Source organism: Ornithodoros turicata, chromosome 5 (genome assembly GCF_037126465.1).
Source record: "Ornithodoros turicata isolate Travis chromosome 5, ASM3712646v1, whole genome shotgun sequence".
NCBI classification, from domain to species: Eukaryota; Metazoa; Arthropoda; class Arachnida; order Ixodida; family Argasidae; genus Ornithodoros; species Ornithodoros turicata.
In genome coordinates, this window is record NC_088205.1 from 17275190 (window position 1) to 17297357 (window position 22168).

Below are 22168 nucleotides of genomic sequence, written 5' to 3' on the forward strand. Positions count from 1 at the left end.
CTGTTGGCCACGCCTAGCATTAAGGTCAACAGTATGCTGACGAATGGGATGGTTAAAACGTATACGGAGCACTTGTAGCGGAGATAAGCGCTGTTGAAGAGTGATCAAGAGTGTTTCGGCTGGTACGTGAATTGACGGTTAAACAGTATACAAAGAAAACGACGCTATCTAACCTTCAAGTACCTTGTGACTCTGACCTGAGTCTGTTGTGAACAGTCCTGGCAACTCTTCCTGGACGTCCTGGTGACGTGCCTTATATGCCGTATGCCGTATGTCAGGATAACAGAGTAATTCGAACCTCTCACAACGTTAGAAATGGCCCGTTAGAACGTTAATTACCGTGGATGCTTGGGGTAGTTGGTACATGAGTAGAGAATATACAGGCGCAAATACAACAGAGAGAGAGAGACACTACAACTCCGAAAGCGAAAGCGTCGTATAGTGTCTGTCTCTCTGTGTGTTGTATTTGCGCCAATATATTCTGTAGTTATACGCACGAATAGGAAAAGGAGAAGCGGCGTGGCAGAGTGGATACAGCACCTGGGTTAAACTCCTACCACAGGCTGTGCTGTCTCGGCTTTTTGGCAGATTTTCAGACCTATGCCAGCGCACAGGGGCGGCGCAACGTCCTGAATTCAGGGGGACCCCAGATCCCAACCGGCGCCCCTTTCCATCGAGATGTTCCCATTTCCCATCGAGATGTCGCCCATTTCCATCCCAAAAAAATTGAGCAGTTAGTCCCGAACCACTCGGGGCTGGGTACTCCAGGACGCGTTATGCAGATTCGAGCCCTATACTAAATTCGTCGTTCATTGGATCCGTATAACAAGATTTGCTTTTGTAGCGCACAAAACTAAGGCTACTTCCACAAGATTGTCCACTACCCTTTTAAGCAGCCAAGGGTCCATGTATGACAGACATGCACGTGGCAGCTACATTCGTCACGAGCACCGACACGCGTGACGCGAGCTTCCCCGAAAGCTTTGTGCTCCGACCTCGAACCCTGCGGTGACTTCCCGAAGCCAAAGTGACACTCACGAATCTGGTGCAATACCCGACCCGTGCCGCACGGAAAGCAGACACGCGAACACGATTTCTCCTCCTCAGACATCTGCCCCCGAAATGCGTGAAGGTGAAGAACGCTACGCTAAGAAACGTCTGACAGTCTCGGCTTCTGTGCCTTTTGACGTGGTACCAATTAATATTCACCGCATCGTATAACGTGGTCGTATGTCTATTTATTATCGTGGTTATCTATGGTTATATTATAACGTAGATTACGGAGGTCTCACTGAATTGATTCTCCAACCAAAACTTTTGTTTTACAATCAAGAGTAGTAGTTGCGAAGGTGCTTATTGCAAAAGATTTATAGGGACGTTCGGCTAGAGTTTGGCACGGCGACACTGGCAGCGGCTTTCTGCCCTGGTGGCGGGCGGAGGAAAACTTTTCCAGCATATTCTACAAGTGTAGATGACGATGTTGGCGACTTCACACGTCATCGCGTGAATTCTGTCGTGTGTTTGACCTACATCAGTGAATGTGTACAATACCTGATGAAATAACTGCAGGAAACCGCCAAATAACTAAATAAATGCTCGAAATAACTTATCCTTGCCACCACAGGTGGCTCTGGTGGCAGTGAGCGAGAACGCCCCCCTGGTCAGCCGAACGAGCCCATTCGTCACGCGCATTTTGTAGAAGACTGTGGCGTAGGTGAGAGGAGGTAAACATCGCTTCCAGCGCCGTTTGCCGGGGATTTGCGGTGCCCGTTAAAGAATCCCTGGTGGTCGAAATTACCTGCAGTCGTATGGTGCGACCGCGTGCTGCAAGTCGCCACCAGGGTTATTAACAGGATTTTCGTCTCGGGGGTGTGTTGGTGTTCCGTAGGGGTATGTTACACCCATATTTGCAGCTTTTCTCGCTTTTTTTTTTTTTTTTTTGCCTTTCTTACCGACAAATTAGGTGGGTTTTGCAAGATTGTGGGGGTGTCTTAGCGGCTTGTAGAGGGTGATGGGAAAATCCCTGGTCGCAACGCATATGTAGACCGACTCACCTTGTGTGCAAGTCTACTCCAAGTCACTAGGAGAGCCTGTGACTGGCCCCCTCCTAATTTCCGATATTTTGATGGACGAGACTTCCCAGTTTCTCGCCGCTCGTGACGTCACTGTCGTGGTGCGCACGGCACAGCGTACTAGTACTAGGTTGCCTGCACACTATGCATTCGACTTTTCTCCTGTCATGAAATCACGCAAATGGTTCCGGAGTCTGGACAAAACTTGCTGAAGCAATCACGCTTACCGCGGCCGCATCCCCTGGTGACTTCGGCAAAGGTGTGATAGCCCATGCCAACGTCGACAGAATGAGCATTTGTTCACGCTTCTTTATATGTATCTCAAAAGGTAGGCCGTTCTGTCTGATATGAATTTTTGAGTATGACATACATGCAGGTAACTCCAATTGAAATACAAGTCTAATCTCACAATCAGTCGAAGTCTATACCAAGACCATCCCTTTAAACGCCTAAACAGAAGATCGCCAAGATATATCTTGCCATTCACTCTGCGACAACTCCCTAAGCAGGCCTTAATCGCGGATAAACGGGCGATATGTTTGCCATTAATTCGGCGATTTCGGCAGAAGATATACCAGTTGCCCGAACAGTTCAAGGGCGACCGATAACTCGTTCACGTCGAGCAGATTCGTTGTCATTCCCGTAGCATTTAAGACAGACATCAGCGTCCATCAGTGTTTCAAGGTCGGTTCGGAACTTGTCAAGAAACCGGTCGTATCCCGAGCGAAGATAGCCAGGTCGGCATTGGATGAGAGTGCACTGCCAAAGGTGCAAAGTAGCTCGCTCAATTGGGGCCGAAAGCGTTCAAGTTGACAGAAGCGTTACCGCGTTATATGATGGGCTGAACGTGCTCCACGGTGTGTTTTGTTACACTGTTCGCATCTTGAATTACTATGTAGGGTAGGGTAATAAATTCCAACACACATACATAAACATAAAGAGACGATGATGAGATGGGGCTGATCCGGCAGGCAGGCCACTGCCAACTGAAATGACTACGCACTCTTGCCTTAAGAAACGGAAAGCCAGAATCTCATTGATTTTCTGTGGCCTGTCTCAAGTGTTCGCTTTCGTTTGGCTGTTATAATGGTGTTCTTTCTGAAAATATATAGTCTAAATTAGATGCAAAGTGCGGAGAATACCCCGTAGATTATTTACCGCGCTGGAGCACTGCTCCTGTGATTCGGCCGAAATCGGAGACTATATATACCGCCTTCTGAATATTCATCTTGTTCAGCAATTCAATCCAAAGCAACCTTTTCTTTTGGCAATAACGTGGAGGCAGTGCTAACGACAAGTGACGCTAACTACCGCATATGACGTCATGAACAACAACAACAGTTTAGTGTTAGTGTTAGATTAAGACAATATAAACGGTAAAAATACGATAAAGCGAACCTCTCGAACAAAAACAGGTTAACTAAAATAGCAAAGAGATCGTTAATTAGGTAATAAAGTTCATTGACCTCAAATTAATACGTTACAGGTTACAGCTACCGAGGACAAAAATTGCATTAAAAATAAATAAATAAAAGACGTCAAGGGAAACTGCATTCTTTTCTCTTTACCCACCTCGGATAACCTGGCACAACCTTTGGCAATGTGACCCGCGGCCAATCCGCTTTATGGATTAGAACGACCTCCCGATGACGCCCTCGCCCCCTCTCGGCGTGGTGACCGCAGATATCCTCGCTCTATAAAAGCAGGTGACATCGACAGTGTTGCAACGTCGCCGCATGGGAAAAGCACACCTCGTGACCTAGTTGTCGTAATTCATTTATATAATTACATCATTGTTGAAGCGTCGATTGGATGCTCGTAACTATAGACAAAAGGATGTACTAACTTCACTTTCGTGCCAATGTAATTGATGAGCTCGTTGTCTGCCTTGGCCGATCGTGGTGGCAAGGTCGACGAATATTTTCTGGTATCGAACTTTTCGTTCGACGCCGCTGTATGTATCGAAGCCTCGCGAGGTTAATATTATGGACCGATAACAGTAACAGCTACATGTATGACATCTGGATGAGGTATTCCAGAGAGGGAACTACGATACCCTATAGACGACACTATGTTTACAAACTTGCAACGTTACGAGAAGACCGGCTCAAGGTTGTGTTTTGCTCTGGTAGACAAGAGGGAAAAACGTGTTGGCTGAGAGACCGAAAAGGCTGATAAGGTTGATAGGTGATTGACCAGCATGCTTAGCGCGGTGGCGAAACTTAATCGATGACATAGGGGCCCAGGTCGTGTGCGGGATAATATATGAGTCCGATAAGGCTCAGGCTATAGATACGTGCTCTTACGGGAAGTTCATTTCATGCCCGAATATCAAACGAAACTATAGAGTCAGGGATAGATGACTGGATGGAATGGAATAATAAAACTGGAAATTGAAGAAGCAGGATACGTTGTGGGTTGCTTACGCGTTAGCTGCGCTTTCATTCGTGGTTTCCAACCACGTACCTGCCTTTTTCCTGGGGCTAATGAAACATTCCGAAAACACCATAAGCCAATCGCGTTATTCGTTTGAAGTTTGCGACATCAAATGGACTTGGATTGTACGGTTATCACAACGTTTTCCTGGAGCACTTCCGATCTTCTAAAACTCGCTATTAAATAAGATGAATAAGAAAGACGTTGGTTTGTTAGTCGCCCGTGGTATTATCGAATGCTTATCATTGCGTACCACTGAGCTTGTTACTTAGGTTCCTACTGAACAACTCAGCTCCACCGATGCCTTACCCCTATACAAGCCCCGCACACAACTTTTGGCTTATTTTGGCAATTTTATTTTCTTGCGTCAGCTGACTTTGTGTGAACGTTACTCTAAAGGTTACATCCTGTACTAATGTTACGAGAGGGGGTGGCAGTTGCTCGGCGAACAAATGCACCGGGAATAATCGCGAGAAAGACCGGAAACTCTGATTCTCTGCAGGATGCCTGGGCATTATGAAGAGGTTCCTTTTGTGATGTTACATTTCCCCGTTGAATCGAGACGGTATATCTGACAACCCGTTTTGCTCGCCTTTCATTTCGAGTTCTATACAAGAAAAAGAAGGCAGCGAAGATAGAAATCGAGGATTTCTGTCGCAAGCTTTCTCCTGAACAGGTTCTCCCATGAATAGCCGTCAGTATATCTGACCCGTTTCCGAATCTTACTTGGCATATTGATAGGTGTACGAGTTGATTCCACCTCGCCAGGAAAAAGCTAAGTGTCCCGCTGCTAAACGGGCACATCGGACGCAGACTGTGAAGGGAGAGGAAAAAAGAAAATCATGGGCTAGTATACCTAAAGTTCGGTATCCGCGTCCGCGGGACGCAATCGCGCTGCTTAAAATATGTTCAACCGCATCCGCGCAGATATTGAATATGCGCACATCCGGGATCACTGCATTAGCAGGAAAAAAAATCTATTCGTTGACAATGGTACGTGACAAACGCTCTTTCTTTAGAGGATACACATTGTTTCGCAATATCATGGTCATCTACCGCTGTCAGATAACTATAGAGCAACGCAACGGATGACACATGCAATCTTGGATTCACTCAACTCCCAACTGCGGCTGCATCACATGTGTAACATCACGACACCATTACTGCGGCTGCATCAATAAGGCAACGTCGGTAGAGGCAGCACACAGTTTTAGTGCGTCGTACGCTCTCACCTTTGCATACGTATATGAGACAACTGCGCAATGCGCGAAGCAATGTTTATGTTTTGCGCGTGCACAGAACCACCAACGCTATCACTTACAATATCGAGTTATCGCAACACACCCTCTGCGACACATCAACCAATCCACCGGTCGGGATGGGTGCAAGGAGGTGCGACAACTCGGTACGCGGCTGGTAATTCTCACTTGCGGACAAGTGATCTCGTGCCCTTGTATCTGCATTTTATCCGGGCGGATTTGAAAACGCCGTCCGCGAATCAACATGTCGCCGGGTATCACAGCGAATGTAACCGAGCGCGCGCACTTCTAGCTTATCCTCCCAAAGATTAGAGATACAAAATTACATGCCTATATTGCTGTAAACCAGCTCCCGTGGCATAGTGGTTAGGATGATCGCTTTCCACGTCGAGCCTGGGAGGTGACGAGAGTTCGAATCCTCGCACCGGCTGTGCTGCCTGAGGTTTTCCCCGAGTTTTCCGAAGAATTTCCAGACGAATGTCGGCACAGTTACCCTTGAAGTCGGCCCAGGACGCATACTAACCCTCCTGTCCCTCCACTCCTTCCTGCTGTCCTCTGTCCACATGTGTACGCCGTTCATAGCCATAGTTGCTTCGCAGCCCTAACACGGAATTTAGAAAATACATACATATTAGTGTACCCGTACGAGACACCTTCGAAAAAGACGAAACGGGACAATCAGGAAACAGTTGGTCTTCTTTGGCTCAGTTTATATTTTACTGCACACACGAGAAAGATTGACGTATAACGTGACGTGATTAACCTCCCTGAATATAATAACCTGTACCAACCAAGACTTCCGCTTAACTCGCAAACACGTACCAGCCCCCTCAAAAAATAAAAAAATAAGAGGACCACGAGCTCTTCACCTTTACGACCCCGCCGTATCCGACCCCTGCAAAACTGAAAGCCCACTTTCGCCCCTCGACTTCCGTGTCACGTCCGGCGTTAGAACCACCGCAGAAGGATCAACCACTGACGAGATAATAGGTCCCGCATGCGTGTGTGTGCGACGCCTTCGACTATGGGAAATTCTAGTGCTTCTTCACCTGCGGGGTTCATCTTATTTATTAGGCTGTCGAATCGGACCCCCCCCCCCCTTTTTTTTTTCGTCAACGTCGCGTGAAAGGAAGGTGCAGATCTTGGAGTGTATACGTATCGAGATAAACGTTTCGAAAAGTGTTTCCTGATTTTCGTTGCTTCGCCTTTTCAGAAAGTATTTTGTGCGAGAGCACTTTTGTACCCGTCAGGGATTCAAAGGGTATCTTGAAAGCTGTCGGGTGTATGCGCGTAAAAATACGGAGAAAAATCATTGTTCCATGCATGCAGGCCGCGAAAGATATGCCATGATGACATAGTACACTCTTGCAACAGATTTTCACCGCATAGCACGTTGAAGGGTACCCATTGCACATAATAATAGCGTTCTCACTGACTTGTGGAAAGTGCGGGGCGTACGCCCCCTTTCTAGCAATTGGCGTAACTGCATAAGTGTCACAAAAAAGGTGTGCGCCTCCAGCATTCAACACATCAGAGGAGAGAACAGTGTCATTTGGGAATATGGTTAGTGAAGAGCGTCATTTGCCTTCTGCATGAACTACGGATAGTTGTGGAAAGCGAATTTTGGAGGGGGAAAATAAGCATTCCTAACACGTTTCTTTTACTTCGTGTAAGCACCGCGAAGTAACTGTGACTATGAGAAGCACTGCATAGACGTAGACACATGGAGAGAGGACAGCAGGAAAAACAGGGGGTCAGATAGCGCACTGGGCGCACTTCAGGAGGAATTGAGTGAAGATCACTCTAGAAAGTCTGCCGGAGAACGTAAGGAAAACCTCAGATAGCGCCGACGATGGTGGGATTCGATCCCGGCACCTACCAATCTTTAGCGTTGCACTGAAGCCATATCTAATAGCCTACCTACCGGAGCCCATGTTATAGATTAGATATTTTAGATAAAAAAAAACACACGGGAAAGACAGCAACAACAACAATAAATGAAGCCAGGATGATGATATGGGATGTTTCCCCGTGGTAGCCACAGGACCCTACCCCACGTCACAGTGGTTAATATGAGAGGATTGTTTATTGAATTGAATTATGGAATTAAGATTACTAAATACAAAGCTTAGAGATGAAATTATGGGTGTCATTAGCACAGGCTAGTAATTTTAGGATTTAGGATTAGGATTTAGGATTTAGGCTAGGATGAATTATGGTGAAAGTGAAGCGACGGAGTTCTGTTTAGAGCTCTTCGAGGAGTCCAGTGGATTGCATGAAAGCAAAAAGGAAGCGAAGAACAAGGCCCTGATGCGCAGGGGAGCTCCATGGGCCAAGTAAGTTGGGAAAGACACATCGTGGGAAATGTGTTTAAACAGTAGAACGCAGCAAACTGCTAAAACTAATTCAATGTACCTATACGCGTCGCCTACACAACACCGCCTTTCATGTTTATATGCTCTGACACGGATACGAGAGAATCGATTTTCCTGCAGTCGAGATTAGGAGCTCAGGAGCGCCGTCGTGACATTAATCCCTCAAACAATTAATCACATTTGCAGAAGAAAGGGGAGAAAAAAAAACGACAGCTCGTCTGTGATCGATCGATTTGCCTCCTTCTGAGACTTGCTCGAAGGGGGAGAATATACGGAAATAACACGTGCAATTCTGTAGCCTCAGTATCTCGACGTGTCCTTAAAAGTCCCTTTTTAACGCGCTGCCATGAACGAATAGCTTACGCTGTCCTTATTCGTCGTAAATAGGTACTGCCAAACTGGAGTGAATTGCACAGACACGTGAAGCTGGTAGCTGCAAGAAAATTAAAATAAACAAAAATTATAATCAAATGATCTACACTAATAATAATTCATGAAGCACCATACAAAAGTCACACAGATCGGTGCTAAAACGACTGTTAGAAGGCAAAAAGTTCCCAGAAAGTAATCATAGCAACTGCGCAGGCTGTTTCGGACTATCTGGTCTCAAACCACCTGGTACGATTATAGTCAGAGCTTACAACAATTTCCTGAGGAATACTATATGACGACCGCGTGTTTTCGGACTAAGTAGTCCATATCGAGATTACTTAAACACGATCCAGATTACCTAATAGCACTGGTCGGTGTAGGTGAAGTGACTACTAATACCAAGGCTACGCTGTTTCAGACTTTCAGAACCGGCAAGGAAGGTCAGCAAGTTTTTTCAATCAATCAATGATGTTTATTTACCATATGAAGCTGGTGGAATGGTACCAATTGCTCAAACGCCGTCCGCGAGAGAAGTTAAATACAGCGTAAGAACCTTTCATGTGTGCAAAATTAATCCACATATTAACTAACTAACGACTGTGGCGTTGCTCATGAATGTGGTAGTCTCGCGACGGAAAGTCACGAATTATGATAATACTGCAGGGAATTATAGGTACCTCGCCTTCTTACCAGGGGGACGCCACAGACATCTGCACGTGACCCACACAAGTACCAGGCGTAATCCAGCCAAGTTCTCTAACCTGTCACGACTGATACGTCACGACCTGCCCCTCCCATACAATTGATCTACAAATTTCATCCGTCACGGCTTCTCGTAAGGAAATTCGAGGCGTATTTTACAATGACATCGCAGCGAGCTAATACTTCATCATTTGGGGTGATTCGCTTCCGGGGTTTCTTCTCTTTTTGCGCGATCGCGCTCCCGATATCATCCTCCAAAATGATGGTAGAGAGGCTCACGTCTAGACGTGCACCGTTGGTCCTTGCTACCATTAGTCCACATGAAATGGGGCACAGACGTGCAGCTTCTTGGACGTGATCCTCGCAAGGATTGACGTCTAAACGGTGGCGTGTACAGGTGAAGAGTGCTGCACGTCTTTCGTGATTATGTAACGACTGTGGGGGGTTAAGAGTGAATTTACCTCAGACTTTCTTGCCCGTTACACATTAGAGGCAAGTCGAAATGCGCGATAATTCCTTGTCGTTTTATTGAAAATCCCACTCGTATCCATATTTATTTATTTATTGTTGGAAACCCAAAGGCCAGAAGGCATTACATGGGTCAAGAAAATACAAAAGAAAATTGTAACAACAATCACAACAATTATAACAACACTGAATAATCAATGTGGCTGGGAGGCCAGACAGTCTAGCGTCCAAACTGAAAATACAAATTAAGAAGATGATTTATGTGCGCTGCGAAGTATAAAGGTGATGCGCTGCTGCCGATGTGAAGGATGAATGATCATGTATGGATGCGATGCCTTCCGGCCATGAAGGAATGAGGAAAGCGTTGGTGTGACAGAAAACTGGTTCGCACGTGTAAGAATGGTTGACACGCCTGCTCTCGTAATGAGCTTGGCGAGTGTAGGAGGAGGCACAGAAGAATGGAAAATTATATGAAATAAATCTAGAGTTAAATCTAGAGAATCCTTATAATTATGCTTCGAACTCGCATAACTGGAAAGAACCGCTGACTCAAAGTTTGTTCGTTCAACGGGAAGCATTAAATCGACGTCAATAACCCCGGTTAATTCGACAAACGTAATTTCAGATTAAACTCCGTACGTCTAGACCATGTTTCACTGTATCCTCTCCGACAGGGCCACGTCAACCAATCCACGGGTCGGGATAGGTGCAAGGAGGTGTGAAATAACTCGATACGATACGCTTCTTTCGCATTCATGGCTTACGAAATGATAGATGACATAACAGCTTGGACGCTGTGATCCTTGATTGTATAGGAGTAAATCGGGTCCATCTTGAATTACACGTACTGCATTAGACAACAAACGCAGGCTCTTTTTCCGTTGCTTTCCTGGCATTCATGAGGGCGTCAGACAGGCAGTTTATGTGGACAGCGTATATTAACAGCTTGTTGCTTGTGAAGCCAGCACAACAAGTTATACATATGACACACAGCACTCTTTTAAAATTAATTTTTAACATGCATTAATTAAATTGTATTTTATTTTAATTCACTAGCAAAGTTGCGATAAATACGGCTGGTGCGACGTCCTGCGGGAAATAATGCCCGTCAAGCAACAGTGATCTATGTTCCCGAGTGATTCTGATTCGCTGTTCCTGATGGCTACATAGCCGACACGTAGCCGACTTATGTCCTTTCCGACCCAGTGTTGTCTGCATGCAACGTAGTCTTGCAGCAGTGAAAGATGAAAGTCACTGAAAAGGTTAGCCAGCTGTAGGGATCGAACCCACATCTTCTGAATTTTTACCTTTCATCGTTGATTTCTTAGGCAATTTGAGGCTTTGTTTGTATCTGTCCCTTCTATGTTGTTCCAGCCTGAGAACATCAGTTTCTCTCTTGCAGCAGTATTCGACGAGCAATGCGCAGTTGCTGACCACTTCGACACAGTGTTGTCTGTAATTTTCAATTTCAGTTTTCCAAAAACAATAAGCGCAATTGGAACGAAAATTGTGACGTAAGAGTATTGAGGGCACAGGTTGTCGAACAGATAAATTTTCTGAGATGGCACCTCTACACTCCTGTTCAACTTAAGAAGGAAAAGAAATCTGGTCCGTCAACTACATACCCCGTTGGAGAAAAGGAGCCGCAATAGCGCGCTAGGAGAAATACTGCAGCGCCACCACGCAGCAAGTCTTAACAGCCAATACGGAAGCAGAGTGAGTGTGATGGATTACATTACCTGGCGGAGGAGCGAGCGTGACATCTCTGTGTCCAGCCATCCTATCTGCGTCGCAGCAATATTTTGAGTCCTGACGGACTAGATTTCTTTTCCTTCTTAAGTTGAACGCGGTGCTTTATGGTACCTTTAAATCTAAGCTGTATGCCTTAGCTGACTAGCAGTCGGCTGTGCACTTTTGTATAGTGTTAGCGCTTTGAGAGGTTAATTCGGCTCCATGGAAGACATACACTCATGCGCGTTGACGCCTTCATTTTGTTCGCGAATTCCTGGCCTCCAATTGGTGAATAATGGTCTCTCTGTGATCCGTGCTGCCAAGTAACCCCCAATTATTTTCTCCTCCACAGATTTCCCCGGCATGTGCTACGACGTAGCCAGCTGCGCTCCCCGTGCCCTGAACGAGAGCTGGGCCATCGGACCTTGCTCGAGGGCGGCCTGTGAGACGGACGACTCCGGCATTCTGCTCGAGGTTCACTACACGTGAGTTTTGTCTATAGTAGTATGTATAGTACAATACTATACTGGGAGATAAGGCTTTTAACTTTATCGTCGCAGAAACATTTTGTCGGAGCAACGAAGCATGGAACACGCGAGAAAGTAGAACGGTCACTCGCAGAGAGAAAATTCTCTTGCATACACGAGGCCAGTATTTAAAATATTTTAGCGACACGGATCACGCAGTTCCCGTGCCAACCCGGTGTGGGCACGCGTTCTCCGAGTGCATTTCCTCGAGGAAAACCCACACTGACAAGGGCGTCACCGTCGCCCCCATGTATACAAAAAGCGACAGCAGGCAGGTCAGCTGACAATAAATTATGAAGCTCAACGTCCAACAAGGCGGAGGACGAAGGCGAAGAAGTTTAGCAACCGCTTATACTTGAAACTAGTTTATACCGCTACTTGAAATTAGTTCGCTACAGCCGATACAGGTGGCACCGAGAAAACTATGATAATAAGCGACACCATGGTGGCAAGCCTTGCCCCCCACCTGAGCACCTGAAATCCCCCCCCCCCCCGGCCCCGTCACGAAGTTTTTGCGGGGAAGGACCAAAGACATACGTCCGGCTGCCTACCGGGTCTAGAGTGGAGTTCACGTACATGCGTCAGCTCAGCTCCTGTACATGAAGTAGCTCCGACGTGAAGGTAGGAATATTTAGCATCAAGTTGGAAGACCAACCACAGGGGCTGACTCCCGTCTCAAACGGACTTTGACCTGCACAATCTGAATGCCAACCGCCCTCGGCACGAACCTGTATTAGGTCAGAGATTTATGAACATGCTAGTTTGTATTGTAGTGCCAACTATTTGTTGCTCCAACTGGCTGCTCCCCACCTAGCGTACGCCAGTGGAAGCACTCAATGAATGAAAGAGAGAGCAGTCGGCCGACATGTTTCGCGGTCATCCGCAATGACGCCGAAACGTCCCTTCGTATGCGATGAAGTTTCCCGGCTTACAGAACTCAAACAGCAACGAGCACTGCCCGGTTCCGGAGTGCTCAAAATACTGCGAAGAACATTCAACGCCGAGAAGGCAAAGAGAAAATGGATACTGCTGTCCCTGCAGGAGCGGCGTAAAACGAAAACAACGAAGAATGCGGGAAACGACACGCTTGTACAATACTTGTAGCACCGTGTGTTGGAGATTTCCAGCGCACGTCAAAAAAACCCCAGGTGGTCCAAATTATCCGCAGTCCTATCCTGCGGCACGTGCGACATGTCGCCACACTGGGCAGACAAACCTTACGTGTAACGTCACGGTACCATTATTATTTCCAGGCATGGCATACAGGACAGGGGCCTGTATGCCAATATTAGACCAATATTGGCATATGACCTGTATGACCAACTGTATACCAACCTGTATGACCTGTATACCAATATGACCTGTATAATCTTCAACTTGTTGTTATCCCATAACGCTCGTTAAATGCCTCGATTCGGCCCGAGATTCGCCACGAGCTCTTGCGCGAGTCTACCATAGCGGCCTTAGAGCGCGCGAACTTTAAATATAAAGATAACGGTCGCTATGTGTAACTCGAAGATCGTGACCTAGGTATGCTAGACGTCCAAGCGGCATATATAGGGCTCTCGCAGATTTTTAATTTAAAAAAATCTGTGGCACCTAAAAAAAAAGACACCCTGTATATGTATTGGCATCGAAGCGGAAGTGTTCTGAAACGTTTTCATTCCCAGCACTTGCTGAAGTGCCACATACAGATACAATATAATCACCGCCCATTTACACTAGGTGTCCTGCTTCTACCGCCGTGACGACTTTCTTTATATCCTTTGTATTGTTGACTGATTACATGAGTCACAAAATTAGTGAGCCCATCTTTCTTTGTTCGCCCACATTGTATTGTCACGTATTCTCATAAAGAAGGAGAGCTACATGATGATATGGACAGATTTTTAGGGAGGAAATCTGCCCGGAAACCGCAGACAGATGGACATATATGTATTGGCATCATGGAGAGAGAGAGTGTATTGGCATCAAACGGAAGGCCGGCCACAGGTGCCGGCTCCCTGTAGCATTTCAAACAGACTCGAACAACATTCTGAATACCAACTCTCGCCCAGCGACTCAGGCTGTTCAGAGATTGCTATACGTGTCCGTTTCGCCATGCAACAGTCCATGACACTGGAAAGCTGCAAGTGGGAGAACAACACGAGGATGTGGACACCCCATAGGTTAACATGGAACTTGTCATTGTCCACCCTGAAGAGGATGTCAGAGGTCATCCAGCGGCGGTGGAACTCAACTGCTCCAAGCACCGCACGCTCCCTGCAAAGAACTTAGCGAATACCGGCGTTAACTAGCCGAATCACCTCCTGCACACTGCGGCTCTGCTGCGCGTGCACTCGTCGACAGCGTGAAATCCACGCTTGGGAGTTGATTTCGACCACCAAGAGCACAAAATGCCGCCTATCCCGCTGCGAGACAGGGAGGGGGTACAGACCACGAACTGTGCTCCACTGAACATCCGTCATCCGTAGAAGTCTGCTACACGATGCCATAGGGCACCCGGCAACAAACATAAACTGAAAACATGTTCTGCTGACTCCCTGTACTCGCAGAAGGGACAGCCGGGTGACGTTATACCAAAACGGGAAAAACGCTCACGCAGCGGCAAGACGTCATGCGCTAGGCGCCACTGAAGACTGGCCCGACGGGCGTCCAGCCAGCCAGCAGTGGTCGTACGCCACGCTATGTGGCGCTGAATACACGTCGAGTTCGGGGGTGGCCGATTAAGCGCAAGAAGTGCCATGTAAGGGCGCCGCACAGGCCATGATGTTATGTCATCACCAGGGAAAGAAGCTCGCAGGCTGCGCTTTGCCACAACGTATGCCTTCAGGTGAGGAGCCACGCACTCTGAGCGCGGGCGAGTGTGTGTCAACTGAGGGGAAAAAAAAAAAAACGAATGTCGGGTCCTAACAGAAAAGTTAGTAGACCCTGAGCAGGATGCCGCTGCTCTAGGAGACCCTGAAAGATCGCGCGCAGACCTAAGGCAAGGCACTTCACTTTGAAATCGGGCACCAAAAGGCCGCCATCTACGCGAGGCCGATACATACGACCTCTTGATACCCATTCTACAGAACCGCCCCAGATAAACTGAAACGCCGCACGTGTAGCGGGATGGAGATATTGGAGGGGTCCGCGGAGGGATGGAGATATTGGCTAAATACCAATATTTACTCAGAAACCAAGACGCGGCAAGGCGCGCTCTGCATCAGTGCGGAAGACACGATATAGAAGGGTATAAGTCGTACACAAAACACAAGCATGATGAAGATTGACCTAATGCCTTTGTAGTCATTCAGTTTTGCCAGTGTGCAGAATAACGCTATAAAGTGTGTTGTCACTCAAGCAGGAGAGCTACCCATGGAGGTGCAGCATGTTGGGGCATTTTCACTCACGTCTGTTCCGAAATACCAGCACGTTCAATAGCAAATAAAAACGAAATTATAATATTTAGGTGTGCGCAGTTACATCCGTGGGTCCGCACGGATATGTGCGTGACATGTCCTCGCTTGTGCGGATTGAAATCGAACCACGTAACGAACGTAACATCATCCGTCATGCTAGTGAATGCAATGGTCGTGGATATCTAAATCAACACGACATTCACGCGGTTGCGGTTGTGAACCTCATAAGCGCGAGTGCGTTGCGGATACTGTCAACGTTATCCGCGCTACCTTCCAGACATTGTTCTTCCTCTGTTAGCACCGCGAAACAACTGTGCATGGCCGGGAGCGGTGCAGAGACAGAGGGAGACAAGAGAGTTAGTAAGCATCAGAGAGAATTTTGCCGATATCCTTTCGGAAAAGCAAGGGACGGCCAGTTCATCCTAGTGTCCTGGGAACGCTACAGTGAAGCCCACCGCTTCCCGCGGTCACGGTTGGCAGCACTGGACACGCGACCTTTGAGTGCCCTCGAAGTATTCGGGATGTGGCAACCCAAAGTTACGCGCCGTTGTAAGATACTTCGCGGACATCCAAAAGCCGACATCGAGTCGTGACGTTACCACGAAGGAAGTGGTTCCACATAGTAATTAATCCCGCACACGCGTGGCTTCTTCTTCTTTTTTTTCACTTCGTCATTAATCTCACAATGACCACCATGACAACAATGATCCTCATGGAACCGCAATGTTGTTCATGTTATTTCCAATCCCCCGGCTGGGTCCGCCATTGGGCCCGCGTTGAGGACAGATCCCAAGCGGCACAACACCTTTGCCCAATATTGGTCAAATTCGGAGTATCACACGCTACGTGGACCTCACGCCGAGAAACTGACATTGTGCTAAAATATTAAAAAACGTTGTACAAACTGTGCCATATGAAATGCGAATGAGGACACACAAATAGTTCGAATGACTATTTTCAGACTACGACGTCACAGTCAAGAACCATAGTACAGTGGCGAATGTTGTTTGCAGGTAGGCAAACTCCTGCTCCATCGCAATCTCCGCGTAGACTCACAGACACACCCTTGACGTCGATGGGCCGAAAGGTGTCAGTAATAAATCCAATAACGCCGCGAAAAACAAAGAACGCGGAAATACAAGTTTCAATCTTGCAGAACCACCTCGATGCCGTACACGACAGGTAGATTAGGAGAAGCACCACCACCCAACCCCGCTTGCCGCAAATAAACGCAACCCAGAGAATGCGCGTTCTCCACATCACTGTAGTCGTGCATGTTTGTGCAACAGATAGACCGAAATAGACCGAAATACCTGGCCGATCCCAGTCCTTGTGCATACCCATCACCCGCTGGGAGAACCCATTGTTATCGCGTCCATGATCTGACAATCCATCTTGACCCGGAAAAATAGAGCAGCACCCACACGGGCTATCTAAGCAGGGTCTCATTCAAAATGCGAAGGAGACCAACCTACACCTGCCGCGTATAAACGTAGCCCCACCAAAGTCACTGTTGAAACGTGTATATATTTCAATAAGACGAATAAAGCTACTTGATAGCTACTTGAGCGAGAGTTGCCGGGGTTAGAGGTGTGGGACCTTTCGCGTGTTGAGCGTGCGTTCTGCAAACGGCTACAAAGCTTCCTCTTTGGGATTGCCTGACAGCCTCTTCGGAAGGACGTTTCGGAAGCGCGTGGGGGGAGCTATTTCGCGATGCGGAAAGCAGCAATGCGGCTCCATTTTTGATACTGCGGTTTATGGGCAAAGCTTTAAAATGAGGGTTTCGAACTGAAGTTTAAACTGAAGGAAAACTTTAGAGGAGTATATTACCTTCGTAACCGAAGAAAGCTGATGACAAAATAATTTTGAGGAACTTTTGGAGCTATTTTGAGCAATGTGTGCAGCAATCCTCAGTCTCACTTTTCTTCCGCTTTCTCGTTCACACATGCTATCGCGGATCACCGGTAACTAATATGTCAGTCGCACATCCGGGTACTTTATCAGTGTAACTGCTGCGCGGACCCCTCCCAAATTCGAAGAATAATAGGGCGACACGCTTTAGCGTTTGTCCTACGTTAGCTGACAAATTGACGATCTCATTCACGAAGAGCGGATCGCATATCGTTCACTAATTGCACGTACAATAATTGCGATAATTGCTGGAATGTGCATAATGTGGCCAACCAACCCAATGCACACTCCATCCACTTCTGCTCCACTCGCTCGTGTGCAACGATCTAACCACGGCATTTACATTATATCGCTTGATCTTGATGGACTGTTTACAATGTAAGACATTTCCTATACTGCAATTAACGTCCTACTAGTACCCTTGATCCGCGGGTTTCATTCATAGCGACCACACGACTACGCACCCCAATTAATACGGTACTGCAGGAAGTGTCTCCTGACGACCTCTTTAATTTAGGACTGATGATTGTATGCAAATACGCTTTGCTATGAACTTTGGAACTGAATGCTGAGAATGTTGTAAAGGTCTTTTTTTTTTTTTGCGTATACCGTAAAGTACCATATTTTCCAGTGTATAACGCGCACCGATGTACAACGCGCACCCCTTAAAATTAGCGAAAACTGAAAAAGGTTCGGTTTATAACGCGCACCGATGGATAACGCGCACCACAGTCATGCAAGTTCCAGTTATTTGCACCGATAGATAAAGCGCAGTGCCTCTGCGCCACACTTTTTTCAATGTATAACGCGTGCGTTATATACCGGAAAACACGCTAAATACGTTATACACCGGAAAATATGCTATGCTGAAATCTGAAACATTGGTAACTTTTATAACGGTACATTTTTATTGCGTCTTATACATCGCGCTGATGTGAAGTACGTATGTACATGCGCTATAATTGTGAAGCGTTTGTAGCATAACGAGTTTGTTTGCTATTCTGTGTTTCTTAATTGTGCCTATTAATTCTGTGCACCATTTACGAGACAAAGCGATTATTCATGTAGGCACCGCGCGTCACGACAACAGTTGATTTGATTATATTGGACCGCACTGACCTGTAATTTTATTTGATACATGGGGTAACCTGGTGCAGGGGGCAATTCAATGAAGGTGGAAATGTGAAGCATGTCGTTTCCATCTGCCACTGAGGAACGCAACAGTAGTTAATCCACACACCTATCCCCCTCCCCAAACGTCAGCGCTTCACAATAAACATCGTGTTAGCCTTCAGTCATTAAAAAGCGTATACCCAATATTAAATCAATAATAGAACAACAATACATCGAATAATGACGTATTCAACAATAAACAATCAATCAGCACGAAGTGCCTAACATAACCTCGAGACATCGCCGCGTGCAAAGCCCATCAACCGATATACGCAGACAGAGCACTAACTCGCAATCAATCTCCGGAACCATCACAACCCAATCAGACTACTTCAATCACGGCCAGTCAGAAAAATCGCTCGTCTTGTTTAACATCGACGCGAGCGGTACTCATCACTACAATGCAATCACGACGGCGGTGCAGCTGTTATGTAGAGGAGATCGATAGCCACATCCATAATCAAGGCCAGGGGACATTATCAACGCTGTGGCCACGGCTACGGGCAAGGGTCATCGTGCCACCCTTAGGGTGTCAAGGAAGGCCGCTTCATCCTTTCGATCGAGGGCTCGTTACGTTCCTGTTGGCAGAACGATTGCGTGTCCGTGGGATAATCGACAAAAACAAGTTCTGAGTTTAAGGCATGGCTAACGGAATACTGTGCGCGTTGGAGAATATTATTCCGATAAAAGAAATTAAAGTTAACGAAAAAAATATGGGTAATGAACTTCGATCTCGACACTCGCATTAAAAGGGCACGATCCAGCCAGTATAGTGACGTAACAAATAGAGCGTGTTGGTTGAAAGTAAACATTACTGAACGAACGCTAAGAAACAACCCGCGTGTGTTCTGTCCGTGTGTTTCGTAGCGTTCGTTCATTACGTTTACGTTCCAGCCCTCGCTGTTTTCACCTGTGTATTCAAGGTGGCGGGTTAGGATCCACAAGAACATCCCGGTTGCAAGATTATGCAACAGTTGGTTGTACGGTACGCACGTTGATCGTCGTCCTCTGCGTGGGACGCTGAAACACAGTTGGTTCAGATGTGGATGCATAACTTACCTTTGTCACTAATCCGGCAAACTACGTGGTGTTTCACCCCGCACAGAAATCTCTGTTTGGAAATATCAGAAACATCTGCTGAGCAAGACACCTCAAAAGCAGTCAGTGACCACGACAGAAAACTACCAATAATAATAATTATTATTCTTCTTATCACTTCGTTGGAATTCTGAATAAGCGAGCCGACAACGTAACCATACGAGCACAGCATTGTTGAGCCTTTTGTATATCATCAGTGACTCTGCGGCACGTAGCACACCACCTGGTCGTCCGAGCAATGAGAAGCAGCAGAAAACGCCTTTATACAGTGAAACAGGTCGTTCGAATGCATGATCGTATGCGAACAGTCCTACTTCGTTGTAGGCAGCACCACCTTTGACCGTTGGGCGAACTAGAAACGAGAGAAGACTGACTTCTTTATAAAACAGTCTGATGAAATGTATGATACGCGATTTTTATTAACTTTAACCGGACAATAAATCCTCCACCAAATGCCATCACGAGCGATATCGCACAATGAAGCTGGAAGGTCTGAAGCTAACATCTGCCCTGTCTTCAAAAGGGGTCGCTTATATAACTTATTCCTTCGATATTTCGAACTACCCTTATCCATACAGTCATAGTGACGCAACTGGAGTAAAACTTTGTTACAAGGAAGTGAGCGGGTCCGGGGTAAATTCGATATAAGCGGCAATTCGATAAAAACGGAGGTGTCACATGAACAGGGACAGTACCTCGAAAGAGCGTTGGAACACCGCGGCAAAATTAAAACACGTGTTCAAACACCTTGGTGTTATACCAGGGCAGCCTTTTAATTTAGTTGCAAAAAAGGAAGAAACCGGGTTTGGCGCACGGACTTTCACCTTTCGCGCTATTGGGAGTCGAAACTGGTTTCGAATAATCCGGGCCAAAATGCATGCATTTCGGCCGGGACAGCGTGAAACTTAGGGTAATGCGATAATTCGAAAAATCGATTTCGTTACTAAGGTTTATCGTACATTTTCGGAGTTTCCCTTTTTCACTCGCCATCATTCTTTCACCGTTATTTCGAACACCTCCTTATCCCTGATCAGCAATGCATTTCTTTAAATGCACTCTCTCCTTCTCCCTCTTTGTTACTAATCTTTTTCGTCTTTTCTTTTTTTTTGTGTAACGCAAAATTATGCGCGTACGAAGCGGCACAGCTCCAACAAGAATCATTAACGCAGGAAAGGCGCTATTCGAGACTCTCAAAGTACGAAAACGGTAACCAAGGAAGGCGGCAGAGTTCTAAAATTTGAACGGCTTCCGCTAAAGATCGCCTCGAGACCTTCCAGATAAAGGGGAGAAAGTTGTCGTTCCAAATAACTTTCTTAGATGTTCTCATTCTTTAAATCGACTACGATCGACAAACAGCGTTTTATACGTGATCGCAAATCCTGTTCTTTATACGAGGCGTCAGATACCAAAAATAGTGCGAATAGACCGGAACGTCCATCCGAAAGCACAAAGTACACGCGTGAGCGAATTTGTGAACGTGTCGTCGTCTCTTCTGGACTCTAAGGAAAAAAGGAGTAATTTTACTCTTTTGGGGGACTAAATGCATTGCCACAAAAAATAGTCCCTTTCGGAAGTAAATGAATGTCACAGAGTGGAGACTGCATCTCGCGCTCTGTTCTAAGAGCCCCAGCACATAATTCGTGTGCATGCATGAAAATACTTTGAATCAAACCGTCAACCGTGATATATCGAGTGATATAAAATCTTGCGACATATACATAGAGCCTGAAGTCTTAGGGTTTTACCCGATTCTTCCCCGAATTCGCACCCCGAATTGAAGGTTGACGCTTTAGGGTGAAACCCGATTTTTACCTGGCAAATTGCCTTCACTGGGATGTCTGTAGGAATGCAATAGCTTATTCGTTTGGCAGCAAATGCAGTTACATCACCGTTTGTACCAAACCAGTACAGTTCGTTTGTAATAGAGCCCGATTTCTCCCCAAATTTAGTGTACTGGAAGTTTTTTTCACCCGAATTCGCATGAATTTAGTGCACATGTTTATTTACCCGATTTTTACCCCGCCCCCCCCCCCCCCCGAATTTAGAAAAAAATATTTCCCGAAAACTTGAGGCTCTACATGTACACAGGGCACAATTTGCGAAGAAAGAAGCGCTAACTATTTCTTACTCCGTGTTGGTGGAAAATTGCTAAGATGGCTGAGTTATACAGCTTTATGCCATCAAATTGACCAAGGGTACATATTTACGTAGACTGTTGCATTCGGAAGCCCATTTGCAAAGTTCAGTGACAATTTGCAGTCCTGGGTGCAATGTCGGGGTTAGGGGACTAAAATGGGGAATAACTGGGGGCGGGGGGGGCAGTCTAGTTGACTAGAAGCTGCAATTACTCAGCATTTTACTCTTTTTTTTTTTTTTTCATACAGTGTGTTTGTCCCAATCTATTCAGTTGCTATAGTAAGCACTATCCGTGCCCGTCTCTTTTGTGTTTGCTCGCCATGTTTCGAGTAAACCAATCTTCTTGCAACCAAAAGACTTCGGGCTACCGTCGGGAATCAGTACCGGGAAAAGCCGAGCCTCCTATATAATACACGTTGACGTGTTTGTTTACACTTGAGCTTCCTTGTACGTGCAAACAGACTAATGCAAATGTAACATCAATCACTGGCCCGTCTTTCAACT

General features: G+C 46.4%; 1 protein-coding gene and 1 long non-coding RNA gene across 2 annotated transcripts in view; one reads left to right on the forward strand and one right to left on the reverse strand.

Annotated features, from left to right (window-relative positions):
* The window catches only part of LOC135394127 (uncharacterized), a 123555-nt gene that overhangs the window by 83990 nt on the left and 17397 nt on the right, over positions 1 to 22168 (reverse strand). The window lies entirely within an intron of this gene.
* LOC135394126 (mucin-2-like) overlaps positions 1 to 22168 on the forward strand; it is a 63361-nt gene that overhangs the window by 24601 nt on the left and 16592 nt on the right. Inside the window, exon 2 of the mRNA XM_064624648.1 lies at positions 11768 to 11900. Within this exon, the coding sequence (XP_064480718.1) occupies positions 11768 to 11900 (133 nt within the window). The remainder of the gene's footprint in view (positions 1 to 11767; positions 11901 to 22168) is intronic.